The sequence below is a fragment of the Perissodus microlepis genome, chromosome 1 (assembly GCF_051167445.1).
Source record: "Perissodus microlepis isolate ML-2025 ecotype Zambia chromosome 1, ASM5116744v1, whole genome shotgun sequence".
NCBI lineage: Eukaryota > Metazoa > Chordata > Actinopteri > Cichliformes > Cichlidae > Perissodus > Perissodus microlepis.
Window position 1 is genome coordinate 11,530,914 of NC_140461.1, and position 13,524 is coordinate 11,544,437.

General features: G+C 38.8%; 1 protein-coding gene across 3 annotated transcripts in view; it reads right to left on the minus strand.

Moving 5' to 3' along the window:
- The window catches only part of unc13c (unc-13 homolog C (C. elegans)), a 115,280-nt gene that overhangs the window by 69,704 nt on the left and 32,052 nt on the right, over positions 1-13,524 (minus strand). For all 3 annotated transcript variants that reach the window (XM_084929933.1, XM_084929926.1, XM_084929938.1), the window contains exons 7-10: positions 11,935-12,154; positions 10,181-10,408; positions 6,611-6,752; positions 4,005-4,174 (exon numbers count right to left, since the gene is read on the minus strand). In XM_084929933.1, the coding sequence (XP_084786059.1) occupies positions 4,005-4,174; positions 6,611-6,752; positions 10,181-10,408; positions 11,935-12,154 (760 nt within the window). The remainder of the gene's footprint in view (positions 1-4,004; positions 4,175-6,610; positions 6,753-10,180; positions 10,409-11,934; positions 12,155-13,524) is intronic.

A 13,524-nucleotide genomic window follows, 5' to 3' on the forward strand; every position in this document is an offset into this window, starting at 1 on the left:
ATTTTTTTCTTCACAATAGCAGATGGTGAAACAAGTTAAAGACATAAAGCACATTAATCTTTACAAGTTTTGTTGCACACAGTAAAAAAACGGATGAGAGAGACTGAAAGGGAGAGAAAAAGAGTGAGAACGTGAGATACAAGCTCAAGCCTGTAAGAAGTGACCTTACTCTGAAAAAGAACATCAAATTTAATAATGTCCATCACTTATAAATCTATCCTTGACCACACTGCAAGGAAGAGACATACAGTGCTGTGAAAAAGTGCTTCCTCCCTTTGGAATTCCTTTTTTTTTTTTGCATATTAGTCACACTTAAATTGTTCAGATCATCAAACAAGTTGTACTATTAGGGCAAGATAATCCAAGTAAATACAAAATTGAGTTTTTAAATGATTATTTCATTTATCAGGGGAAAAAAGTTGTTTAAACCTAGCTGGTCTTATGTGAAAAAGTAATTGCCCCCTAAACCTCATAACTTGTTGTGCCACCTTTGGTAGCAAGAACTGCATTTAAGCATTTGTGATAACTGACAATGAGTCTTCCACATCACTGGATGTGTTGCTTTTTTAGATATTTTAGTCTACTTCACTTTGTCAGACAGGTTTTATTTGAATCATTTCTTGATTCAACAGGTCTAGCAATATTAACCAATAATTAAGCCTAAGTGTGGCTAGTGAAACTGAATTGAACTCTTTCCAAAAAATGTGGTTAATCACAGTTAATTCATGGTTTAACAATTACTTTTTCACGCAGGGCTAGGTAGTTTTGGATAGCTTTTTCCCTTAACTGGATATTTTAAAACTCCAGTTGTGTTTACTTGGATTATCATTTTGGAATATTGTCTTTGACAATGTGAAACATGAAAGTGTGACAAATGTTAAAAAATCAGGAACACTGTGTAAAACATTCAAAGACTAACATTAAAATACATCTATGACATAATCTGACACAGAAATCTTGGCGAGAGGCATTAATAACACTTATAATGACATACAATAACCTTTTGGGTTTAATTCTCCACTAGCAAATATCAACACCCAAAGACCACATGTGAGAAATAAAAAAAAAAAACGACCCGTACAGTAAGGAGATTGGGTAACTCTGTGGAGAGTAATTTGCTGGTACGGGTTGGGTTTATTTTTCACCTTAGAAAGAAGGGTCAGCGCAAATCAATACAAAGTTGTTTTCAGGTGATCTCTTTTATCCCAAGATGAAATATTTCTTTCCTCATGGGAGTGGTCTCTTCCAGAGAGACACTGGTCCCATCTGTAGGGCATGAAGGGTCACTCAGTGGTTTGATGAGCATGAAAATAATGAATCACGCTATGGCCTTTGACAGATATCAAAACAGTTAACAGTTATTGGACATCACTCTCTTCCACCATCATCACCTCAGCACATGAGGGAAGCATGCATCATTCCCGCAAAGTTAAAGAATTTACTTGGCACATCGAGTCCCACTGCATGCTGGGATAGTTCATGTTGGGGGATCCACCTGACTCTACACATCCACATTCAGTGAAACACAGAACCAGAAGAATGATGGATTAGACCAGTGGTTCCCAAACTTTTTTTGCTAGGCCCCCCTTTGTTTTACAAGAAAAATGTTCGCGCACACATCCTCCGACCACACACACCCATACTTTGCTCCATTGCGGTTTATTTCACACCTCAAACATTTAGTAAACAATTAAGCAAATACAAGTAATCTGCAATAAATTACAGGTAAACTACTAACTCTTTTACACTCCGTCCACACCTACACGGGTATTTTTGAAAACACAGCTGTTTCGTCCACACGTAAACGGCGTTTCCAATCACCGAAAACTGAGATTTTTTAAAACTCCTTTTTTGTGTTTATGTGTGGACAAGGAATACAGAGTTCATCACGCAACGTCAAAGGTATGTGCCTTTTTTCACGTCACGCTGTGCGCCACGTTATTGTTTACATGAGATGAATTGCAGAATGGCAGATAGAGACAAAATACTGTTAATCTGACTATCTGCAGGTTTTACATGCTTACATACACACACAGTTACTGTCCCTCCATTTACAAAGACAAAGGCGTCACGATGTGATTATTTTACGTGTAGTTGTTTTTTTTTCCTGTGTAATAATATTCAACATTGCTATCAATACATTTTTCAAAAAATGCCTCTCTGTGCAAAATGGGTTTAAAAACATGAACAGCTGTAGGATACTGTTTGTCCGTGATTTGAACCGGGGGGACAAATCGTGGCAGGATCAGCCTGATATTATTTGTATCTCACTGTAACTTTACTGTATAAAGTATAGTATAGTATGTATATCTCCAAAATGTCAGGAGTAGTTAGTCATTACAAGAAGTGTTTGTGAATTAAAAATCAAGAATGTGGGATACTGTTTGTCCGTGATTTGAAGAGCCCAGCGCTGCTCCCGACAAAGGGAAAACCAATTCTGCAGGGGAGACCTACCTCGGCACTTGTGCAGGTGAAGCCAAAGGGAAGATATGCTTCATCATATTTTCTAGTCTTTGGCTTAGAATGAAGTTGGTTTGGAAACATATTCAGCTATGCTTCATCTCCTGCTTTGCGTTTCTGTAGGCGCCCGTGCTAGCAGTGTCCAAGCGTTTTGTTTTTTTTCCCCCTTTTCATCTTTCATCTTTTCCTTTTCATCCCGCGCCCCCCCTGCCATGGCTCTGGGAAGGTCTGGATTAGACATTGACAGGTCTGGTAGCTAATGACGCTGTGGGGGTTCTTTACAGACATTTAACTGGTGCCCCTCTGTGCTCTCATATACAGTTCAACTGTTCTGTATCAAAGCAGTGAAATTTTCCTCTGCAGTCAGTTGCTCAAGAGAGAGACATGTAAAAAATAATAACATCACAAAGGGACAGACACAAACGCAAAGGACCAGATTGAAGAGGATCTGAAGAGGCTTAGAGAGGAGAGCAGCTGGAGGGGTGGACACCCACTCCAGCAAAGGCCTGTTTAAACATTCATTGTGGACATTTAAAAAGGCATAGAGCAGCAGCAGTGGGAAGGGGTCACTATTACCACAAATTGCTTCCGTTTAGCTCGAGAGGCAAACAAAGACAACACCCGCCAGTCGTAATACCTCAGCAAAAGTGCGATCTTCCATTATGCTGCCATTCAACCTCATGCAACATTGTGAAACCAGTGATATATGAGAGCAGATACAGTGAAAGATAGCGCGAAAGCGCATGGACAGTAATGGTGGCCACAGCTAAACCACATTATATCTCAAAAGCAGTTATCAGCATCAGCTGCTAAAGCAGCTACAATGTAACAGGAAAGCGAAGGGGGAAGACATCAAGCGGTTAAATGAGGCTGCATTGCTGTCATACTGTGTGAACTTTGCAAAATGTGCAATAATCATAATAATGATTGCCTGGGAAGCAATATATATATATATTTATATATATTTTGGTAACGACTCTACATCCATACCCCTCAAACCTACCCCGCCACCCATCTTAATCCAAAACCCAATTTCAGTCAGGATCACATTAGTCAAAGAAAATTATTATTCCATCTGTAGTAGTTTATATTCTGCACATGGCTCTGTTCTGAGACCTCGCTGCCCTTCAACATGCACACATCGAAAGCCTGAGGCAGAAAGGGCATACCTCCTTGCTCGTCTACGTGTATACAAAAAAAGCCTGAGGCTGGGACAGCAGCAAGAAACCGCTTTCCCTACTAACATACAGAACGGAGCAAGCGTCAAACAAACAAGCCCAACACAGCATTATAAGGAGAAGCTGGGCCAGAGGTTGCAAAGTGACTTGGAAGCAGCAACGGTATGTATGTGCATCCTTTATTTTAATTTTTTAGTTATTTAGTTGGGTTTTTTTTGGTATGGGCTATTGTGTTGGGGCAATATTACCATTTGAAAGTCTAACACTTTGATAAATGAATAAAAGTCAAAACCTGGGCATTGTATTCATGTTGTACATCACAAAAAGTAATTGATGTCATCACATTTTCACACAATGGTAACGTACCTAGATTGTACCATACATCCATCTCCCCACTGAGAGTGCGAACCTCAATGATGGTCTGGCCCAGGAAATCATCTGACTCACGCTTGAAATGTTGCTTCACCCGTGATTTGATGTCATCGTCCTCATCCCACACACGCACCTTGATGCGGTCGGTAGCGTTATGACATTCACTGGAAGTTAGAGGTTGATTACGTCAAGTCAAGCAAAAAAAAAAATATCACAGTAACATAAACACCAATAGTAGCAAAGGCATATTCAGTGACAGCTCATCAGGTTGGGGTATTCAGCAGAGCGGAATGGCAGTCAAATGTACAATTGAAGCATAAATATAAGCTCAAATACACACATACTTGCGAGCCTTTCCTACATGGCATATGGAGAACAATTCTTGCCTAAGAATATTAGGGTTTTTTTTAATTAAATAATTTTTTTGCTGTGTTTCAATGAGTGTAAATGCCTATCATGTCCATACTTTTGGAGAACGTCTCTCTGCCAGGCAGGAAGATTTACCTCAAGACACTGCATGACCTTTATTCTGGATCTCTAGTTTTACTTTTTCCCTACTACCTACTAAATTTATCAGAATAAAGCTGAACATTTCACCAGGATCACTGTTAAGCATCATAGCACTGATTATTTCTTTGTGAGTTATAAGTTCCACTGTAAAATATCCATTGCATCCTTGCATATGTGCAGCTGACAGATGCTTCACAATAATGACGCTGCTAAACAGAACATCATTGACCAAAGCACTTCTGGGGTCAAACTGTTCTCTGGAATTCAAACTGAGAGATTACATTTTGTTCTAATGACATCTTGGATGTGACGGCCAGAGAGAAAACAGTTCTGCAGTTTTTGGGGATTTTTTTTTTTTAGCTAATCCCTTTCTGGGGAAAGCACTGGCTGCTGCTGCCGCACTAGTCTGGGACTTTGCTCTCTGCCAAGTACACAGTAATGTATCGCTCTATTAATCTACATCCCTGTAGTAATGGGAAAGAGCTTTATTACAGCCACAACTGGAGCCTCATTACAGGTGTGGAATTTTGTTTGTGACTAGCTTAAAACACACAAACATTCAGAAAATCTCCAAAGGACACAAGTACAACCATATGCTAAGAAGTTATTATGATTATTATAAGTATATTTAATATCATGACCACTAAGCAGTCCAAAACAGAATCATAAAAAAAAAAACACTTTAATTTTACATGAAAAGAGGAACACATGAGTATTACAGTCAAAGACTGCAAAAAAAAAAAAAAAACACCGGAAAATTTAGTGTTAGTGGAAATGAAAAATGCCATTCCTGCTCTAAGTCAACATGAAAAACCCTCTGTGATCCTTTAACAGTACCCTATCTACAAACAGAGGATTATTAAAGCTAAACTGAAAAGGAAAAAGGAAAAGAAATAAATATGCACTGCTTTGCTGAAGCTTTGTGGACTGGGGCCAAACTTGGGTCAAATTATATGTGCATGTAGTTTTTCTATTAGTTTTAACAGAGACATCTAGAAAGGCTAAATATCTAAATATCTGATTATTAACTGCATAATGAGTATTTACAAATCAGTTTGGGGTGCACTTACTATTATTACTTTTCACTGCAATAATCGTGGGAAGCCATGTATCTGCACAGCACTAGTGAAAAACTAATGTCATATCCTATGTTTAAGATTTGCAGCTACTAAGTGGAAGAAATCCACTTTCCTTTTTATACTTTAGTTTTTTTCAATTCTGGTACTCATCTAAATGAAAGATAGTTAATTAAGGTAAAGACGGCAAGCATCCCACAGGGTTTATAAAAGAGCCAGGTGTTTGTGTTTTCTAAACTATTGATTTGGGAATAAAGTTTAGGTTCAAAATATTTTCCTGAAAGCAGGTTTAACTTTTCATTACAATTTACTTGGTTTTAGATTAGTGATATATTTTAACAGCTATATTTTTTTGCGTGGACATAATTCGGAATATAAAGTATATTAACTGAAAGGAAGAGAGGTGACCAAGGCGATGCAATAGGACTACACTTATAACAGCAAAATGCATTTTACTTTGACATCCACATCCTCCATCTATCATTATGGAATAATGTCAGACCTACTGGGAAAGCACTTCTTGATTATTGTATTTAAATAATTCAAGTTTAAAGGTTAAAGATCTAATTTCCATCAATTTTCTTAACTTCTTATCTGTTTCAGGATCTAATGGACATGATATGCTATCAGTTGATTTTGGACAGAATAAGAGTTCATTTCAAGTGATGGTTCTAATGCCATCTTTCATGGGCTATGATGGGAACCTGCCTTAACAAAAAGGTTGAACCACCACTCATTTTTTCTGCTTGGGGCTTTGTATTTTGTCAAGCCAGCTAGCTAGCAGACCTAAGAGAATAGACTATATTAACAATAATAAGCGAAATGGAGAAAAATGATAATCGCATGCAACTAAAGCAGTAAAGCTTTAATTCATTTCATTGTTGAATCAGCAGGGTTATGACCTGTGTTATTTGCCTTGTTAAGATGTCTTAAGACTTCCCTTGAACAGATCATTCTTTATCTCACTGAGGATTATCTGGTCAGGCAGAGGTCAAATTTATCGAGAGAACTCACAAGTTAAACTTCTCATCCCAGACTGGATTGAGGTTTCCAAAGATGGTCTTCGTCCTGCGTTTGGTCTTGCCCACCTGGACGGTTACATAAGGGTCGCTGGAGCCCGTTTTATCCTTGGCCTGTAAACCCTGCGCACTCATAACTGGAGACAGGAGATAACTGGAAATCAGTGGTGGGTCATTTAAGTACTACAAGCTGTAAATATGACATAGTTTTGAATGTTTGACTTCTCTGGCATTAATAACACTGCTTCAATATGCCCTCTAAAGCAGCATTGTATTTAGCATGGTGTGTTTCTAAAACAGTTTTTTAAGTTATCACTCAAATTAAGCATATTTAATATGTCATTCTTTTAGGCACTGAGAACCTGCTTCAGAGTGTGCCCGAGAAGCTGCACGTTTCTCACATCCCAACTAAAGAAAGTGCTTGTTTTGCCACACTCAGCCTGCAATAGCCAATGCAACAAAGCAGCTCTCTGGCTCCTTGACAACAGCCATTATTCATTGTTTTTTGTATGTGTTGTCTATGGATTATCCCTTCCTACATCTAGGCTATATGAGGTTTCCACCTCTGTGTTTATGCCCACTGCTGGGTTTCAGAGAAAACTCATTGATTCTGAATCTTACTTCCACATACAGAGGAAGGTGCAGAGGAGAGACAGTAGTATTTCACCGTGCCATAAAAGGGAAAAAGGACACTGCAGCATTAAATATGCATAAGTGACAGTCTAAATAATTCAGGGTACATATATATCCTTCAGCTCAATGCTGACATGAGCTGGTAGGCAGGATAGAGAGGTTTGGGGAGTCACAGCCTGCATGCTTGCTTTGGGGGTACTCAGAATTCAGGGCATCCTGTGGTAAAGGAGAGGTCTGAGAAACTGACATATGCTTAAAGGGGTCACATGTATGCTTAAGATAAAGCACTTGTTAAAATTACCCAATGGCAAGTAAACCCGCTGCCCTCACACCTTTTTATATAAGAATTCAATCCCAGACATGACATGCTGCTGTTATAAAACATTTTTTTACATCATAAGCAGCATTTTAAATTCGCCACTCGCCGTGTTACTTCTGTATATTTCCCAAACAATAACAAATGGACCGCAAATCCCTCTGATGAAAGATTGCCATAAAAGGGAGTGTCACTACCCTCATCTGAACAGTTCTAATATCTTAGCTCTGTCTGTGAAAGCCAGCTTTTTATTTCTTGCTACTTCCCTCTGTTAAACAGAATAAACCAGAGGCAAATTGGGTGTTTCACAGAATTTTATCCCACAACAAAATCTGTTTATAAAACTTAAATTCTATTGAATCCTGTCTGTAAATCCCATGCGGCTGTCTGGGTTTAAATTTTCTCAAGTATACACAAAAACTAATTTAAACCTAGTCTGCATTTCTGTTTTTTATGCACACTCCTGTTTAACAGTAAACATGAGAAATTACTCTGAGAATTGTTACATTTCATGCGAATTTGATGATCTCAGAAACCAATTAATTGTTGTGAAGCTCTTCAATAGAGAAATAAGATTCCCATGCTGCATGCTTGACTAACACTGTAGCATAAAATGCTGTGTTTTTAGTATGAGGAACTGATACTGAACAGAGGAGCCTGGTTGCATATCTGCTTCATAAGAAACATCATCTCAAAACAACATTGCTATGAAATAATATAAAAAATATAGATAAAGAAGGATAACTTGTTTGAAAGAGGGTGCTGCAGACTTTCAAATGTAAAATTAGTTTATGGGTGGCAAAGGTTCAAATTAACTGTGCACATTCAACAAACACAGAACACCCCATGCTCACTGTCTGTGCTGCACAGTTAATCCCAGTCTGTTTTTATCTAATGATTGATAGAGTAAATAAATAAAAACATATTGCCTACATTCTAAAATGGAGTATTCAATAATTACCCCGGAAAATCAACTGAGGTAACCATGGGTCTTTGTCACGTCTCTTTCACTCTTATTTTTTCTCCTTTTCTGCTCTCCCAGTCCTCTGCCTGTTTTTCCCTACATCTCCATTTGTCGCCTCACCTTCTCTGTTGCTATTTCTCTCTGCTGTATTGACACTGTGAGAAATGCAAGATGGGCAATAAATGAGCTGGACCTGGCACAGTGGCCTCAGAGATGGATCGCTGTCCGCGGCCACATTACAAATATAACTTTCTGACCTTCTTTCAGAAGCCAGTTAACATACATGGGAGAAATGTTTAATCCCAGAAATCAGATGCATGTCCCAGATTCACTCTGCAGAACGATATAAACCATAACATGGTCATCTAGAACTATCTTCAGAGAAGATAAATATTTTAACAGCAGATCTTTATATTTCATGCCTATGGCTTTATTGATTTAATTTTTTTATGTGTGTGCGTGTTGCAGGACAGACCATATAAACAACAAAACACAGCTGAGGTTTTACAATCAAAGAGGCAAAGACACCCATAATTAAATATGAACAAAAAAAATGTTTAGTTCAGCTGGTTAGTTTTGTTTAACAAAAGAAACAAAAAACAGGAAGTTAGGTAAGAAAAAATATAACTAGATCATATTACGTTTGCATTTAGGACACACCTAACTACTATGTAACCTGTGGAACTGATAATCCACCCCCGAGCCCAGATCCTCCATCCCCTACACCTAACCCCACCACCTCAGCAGAATAAATGTGTTCCATCTGAATATGTAGTAAAATGCTGTCAAATGGCACTCCGAGGCAAGACATTTTTGACTGGCATATCTGAGAAAGCTTGAGGTGCTGCTTTTGGGGGTCTCATTTTCAAAGTATATTCTGCAAAGTTGTGTCAGTATAGCTGTAAAAGCGATTACCATGGTCGTGAAAAAGACATAAAGCTCTCTTTCAGTTGCAGAAATTACTGTTCAACTGTAATAAGTCATTATAGCCTCTTTATTACAACATCTCTGATGTTTTGTACTTAATGTGCCATCATTTAACATTTGGGAAGCATCATGGCAAACCTGATAACTTTTTCTTGTTTTTATTAGCACTAGATACAAAAATCAAGCATTATCAAAAATACATAGCTTCCTTCCGTGTTACACAAATCAATTAGACAGTGGATGATTGCAAGAATTCTTTCGCAGTCATCTAGAAGATGACCGGAAAAATTATTTATTATATTATCTCCAGTAATAACTCTCATGGTATTAAAAGCAAATTATCTCTCCTCAAATCATCAGATCAATTTCTTTCTCTTTCTCACACATTTATTCATCTACAATTTCTCTGCAGATGAATAAATATGTGTTTCTGCTTGTGGTCTGGTGTCAGAGAGATTATTAATGAGATGAAACTCGTTAATATAACATTGCTTGTCATTTGACAAGGCCTCTGACAGTTTTGTTGAATTGCTTTTTGAGTCAAGGGTCACTCATAGCAGATATTACTGACTGAGAAGCAATTATCAGTCATCTGCTAACTGATGACTAATGTGTAAATGAGAGGGAAATAAAAAAAAATCCATATCATTGCTGGTATGCTATGACCCATTTTTGACATTTTCGTGGACGATGAACTTTCTGGTATAATGAGAAATTGGGCTAACCTGTTATGCTGATTTTGGCTGACCACTTAGAGGTCCCTTCCAACACAGCCTGCTTGGCTGTTTTCAGATGGCTGCTGAAGTCCTCTTTGGAGATATGGAACATCTCCTGGATCACTTCAAATACTTCAGGGCAGTTCTTCTCCCTTATCTTCATGCGTTCCTTCATAGCCATGATGATATTCTGGGTTTTATCTTCTGCCCCATGCTTGGAGCTCTTCTCCACTGCCCCTAAAAAAAAAACTAAGTAGTTTGCATACTCTATGTATAAATATTGAGCACTAGGCTTGCTACAGTCACACTACGGAAAACAATGGTTGGAGTCTCTGGCATGGGCAGTCGGTCGCCATCTGCAAAGCTGTTTTGGTACGTCAAAATGTTAGAATGGTAATACGATACAGTCGGTCTGCCCTCAGTTTGCAATTGAATTGGGTCAAGTTAGCAATTATATGCTATCTGCTTATGATAAGATGGCAATTAACTGCAGTAAATGAACAAAAATTTCAATTTTTTTGCCATCTACATCCACAAAGTTGAGCCAAATCCCTTACTGCAAAGACCCATGTCACGGACGAGTTTCATTCATTGGCTCAGATTGATTGCAATGTGTTGGCAATATATCAGTGTTTAGAAATTAGACTGCAATTATTTACATTCAGTCTGAGCCCACTTGTTGGGAGACAGGCTGCCTCCCACAAGACAACTTGCACAATCACACTGCAAAAGTGATTGATAGCTGGTCGCACAGCAACTTGCAATCATTTGCTGAATATGAAAAAACTCAATGCAATTGCTGGGCAACCATCAGTTTTTCTCTAGTTGCAAAGACGCTGCTACCCTATTTTTACTCTAGTGTGACTGAGCCATTAGCATCTTCTCTAAAATCAGCATCTCTAAGTGTGCATGAAGAGTATAGTTTGCACGTTTGATTCTGAGCATCTATGGCAAAGCCAAATCAGTAATTTATGTAATAATGATGGAGTGTGTGTGCGTGCACGTGTGTGTGCATGATTTTTATGTGTCTGCAGGACAAAAGAGGAAGTTGTACCGGTTAATTTTCTATATCTGATCCCAGTATCACACTGCATATCAGCAGCGCATTCAGGTGCAGATGAATGTGATAAAGATGAATCACGGTTTGAACTATAAAACACTGTTATGCTAGTATGAACGTGTTATAAAACATTGAGTTTTGTAACAGGCAGGGTGTCGCTAATCCACTTAGAGTGAGTGAGGATTGCCGTGCGGATCATCCTGGAGCTTCCATGTCGCATTGTTCAAATTAGTCTACACGGTCACAACAGGGCCGTTGCTGATTGAAAAACCTGACTGGAGATCGTAATGAGTGCCAGTGACTGACAGAGCACTGTAAATGTGCCATGTAGCTATGAGTACAAGGACATATGTAACATGCATTTAACAAACCCTTTTAACACCATTCACTAATATTTTAGGCTTTCAGCTTACTGGTGATATTTAGAAAACTGGGGAGAGAAAATAATTACACCAAAAATAATGTGTGCACTGACCAGATTTTCAGAAGAAATATGTTTTCGGCTGCTGCACACTGTAGTAATTAATCTACTCCTTGTTTATTAGCCAAAAAACATTTGAATCATGTTAATTATGAATGATAAATCAACAAACACCCATGAGCAAGCATACTAAAAACGCCAAAATATGTTGCATTAATGAATTATTGAATGTAAAATACAAAGCAGCTTAGTGTCAGTATATAAATGAATGTACTTCCTTACTTTGTAAACAATCTGCATTGAGCAGGTCCTGGCACTTCTCATGGCATTTAACCCCACACTCAGAGCAGCGCATCCCCTGCCGGGCGATGCCCCACAGCAGACCCTCACACTCATGGCAGTAGGTGGGTGCAGTTGCTGTCCACACCTCGAAATTATGGGGTGTTGTGGATGAAATTGGGTAGATCAGTGCCTGCAGAGTTTTCTTGAAGACATGTAGTTTCTGAAAGAAAGAACAAAAGAAAGAAAGAAGGGGAATTTTTAAAAATCTGAGAAATAATAATAAGGTATAAAGACAATGATGGAAAAGATGCGGGGGCTGAGCGGAACGAAAGAGATGCTGCTGCTGTTGTTAAACTCTCGTGGCACTATAGGCCTGAGAAAATGAGATTTCATAACAACTTCAAAAGTTAATAAAAACAAGTTTGTACTCAAATTGCTTTTCAGGTGTTCCCTACAACTTTAGATCAGTACTAAAGGAAGAGTAATACTTTTGCAACTGCTGTGGGAACGCAACTGTCTGAAATTATAAAAACGTCTGAGTAAACTAAGGTGCATTCAAGGCTGGGTGAAATTTACAACACGTGTCTGCATTAATCTTGGCAATTACATAACTCGACTAAAAAGCACTCTCATTTGGTACTGCAGCAATTTTTTTGTTTCTTTTTTCTTGGACAAAGTTCATTCCCTTGTTACCTGATTATCAATGGAAAAGTCAGCTATAATAAATCAGTCTTAGATCTCATTAAGCTTAAATTAACAGCATCCTTAGCCCACAGGCCTTGTTTCCATTGAGTTTTTTCCTGGCTAAAGTGTTTCTAAACCAAATACTAAATTCTACAAGACACCTGCCTGGACTGATTGGTGTGTAACAGAAGCCTCTTCAAATCGAACGCTTTACTGCAGCAGCCTTGCTATGCACAAGGACTAGAAAACTAGCAAGGCCTTGCCAATTTTTGAAGGCAGAATCAATGAACGCTGTAAATAAGGTTCTTAAAAGTGAGCATTATCCAGATTGAGAGGGAGAGAGAGAGAGCGAGACAGAGCAAGAGAGGGAACGAGAGAGAGAGAAAGAGTATGAGATGTATTGCAGTTAAATAAATCTTCAAGAGGTACTTGTTCACCACCTCTACTGAGCTCCACTCCTCACCCCTTCTTCTCCACCCCTCCCTCTGCTGTCAGCCTCCAGTGTGTTGACAATGTGCTTTAACACCTGAATGGTAGCTCTGCACTTTACCGAGACTGCTGCACTGCCTGCTGACACACATCCAGCCGGAAACACACATACACACACACTTGCTGAGATGATTAAATGACACCAGATGACAGGACAACACGGCTATCTAACATTGTGAAACTTTGCTGATACAACACAGAGGCTACTGAACCCTGGAGGACCTCTAATGAAACATAGTTGGAGACAGAGAGATTTCCCTTTTAATCTGAGGATGATGAGATGAAGCAGATGTCTGAGATTTATCCACGACCTACGCACAGCCTCCACTATGGCCACACCCAGAAGGCTGCTCTTCGCTAAATTTAATACTGAACTGCCTAATACTGACAGAGCCCGCAGGATATGAGTGAATCAAA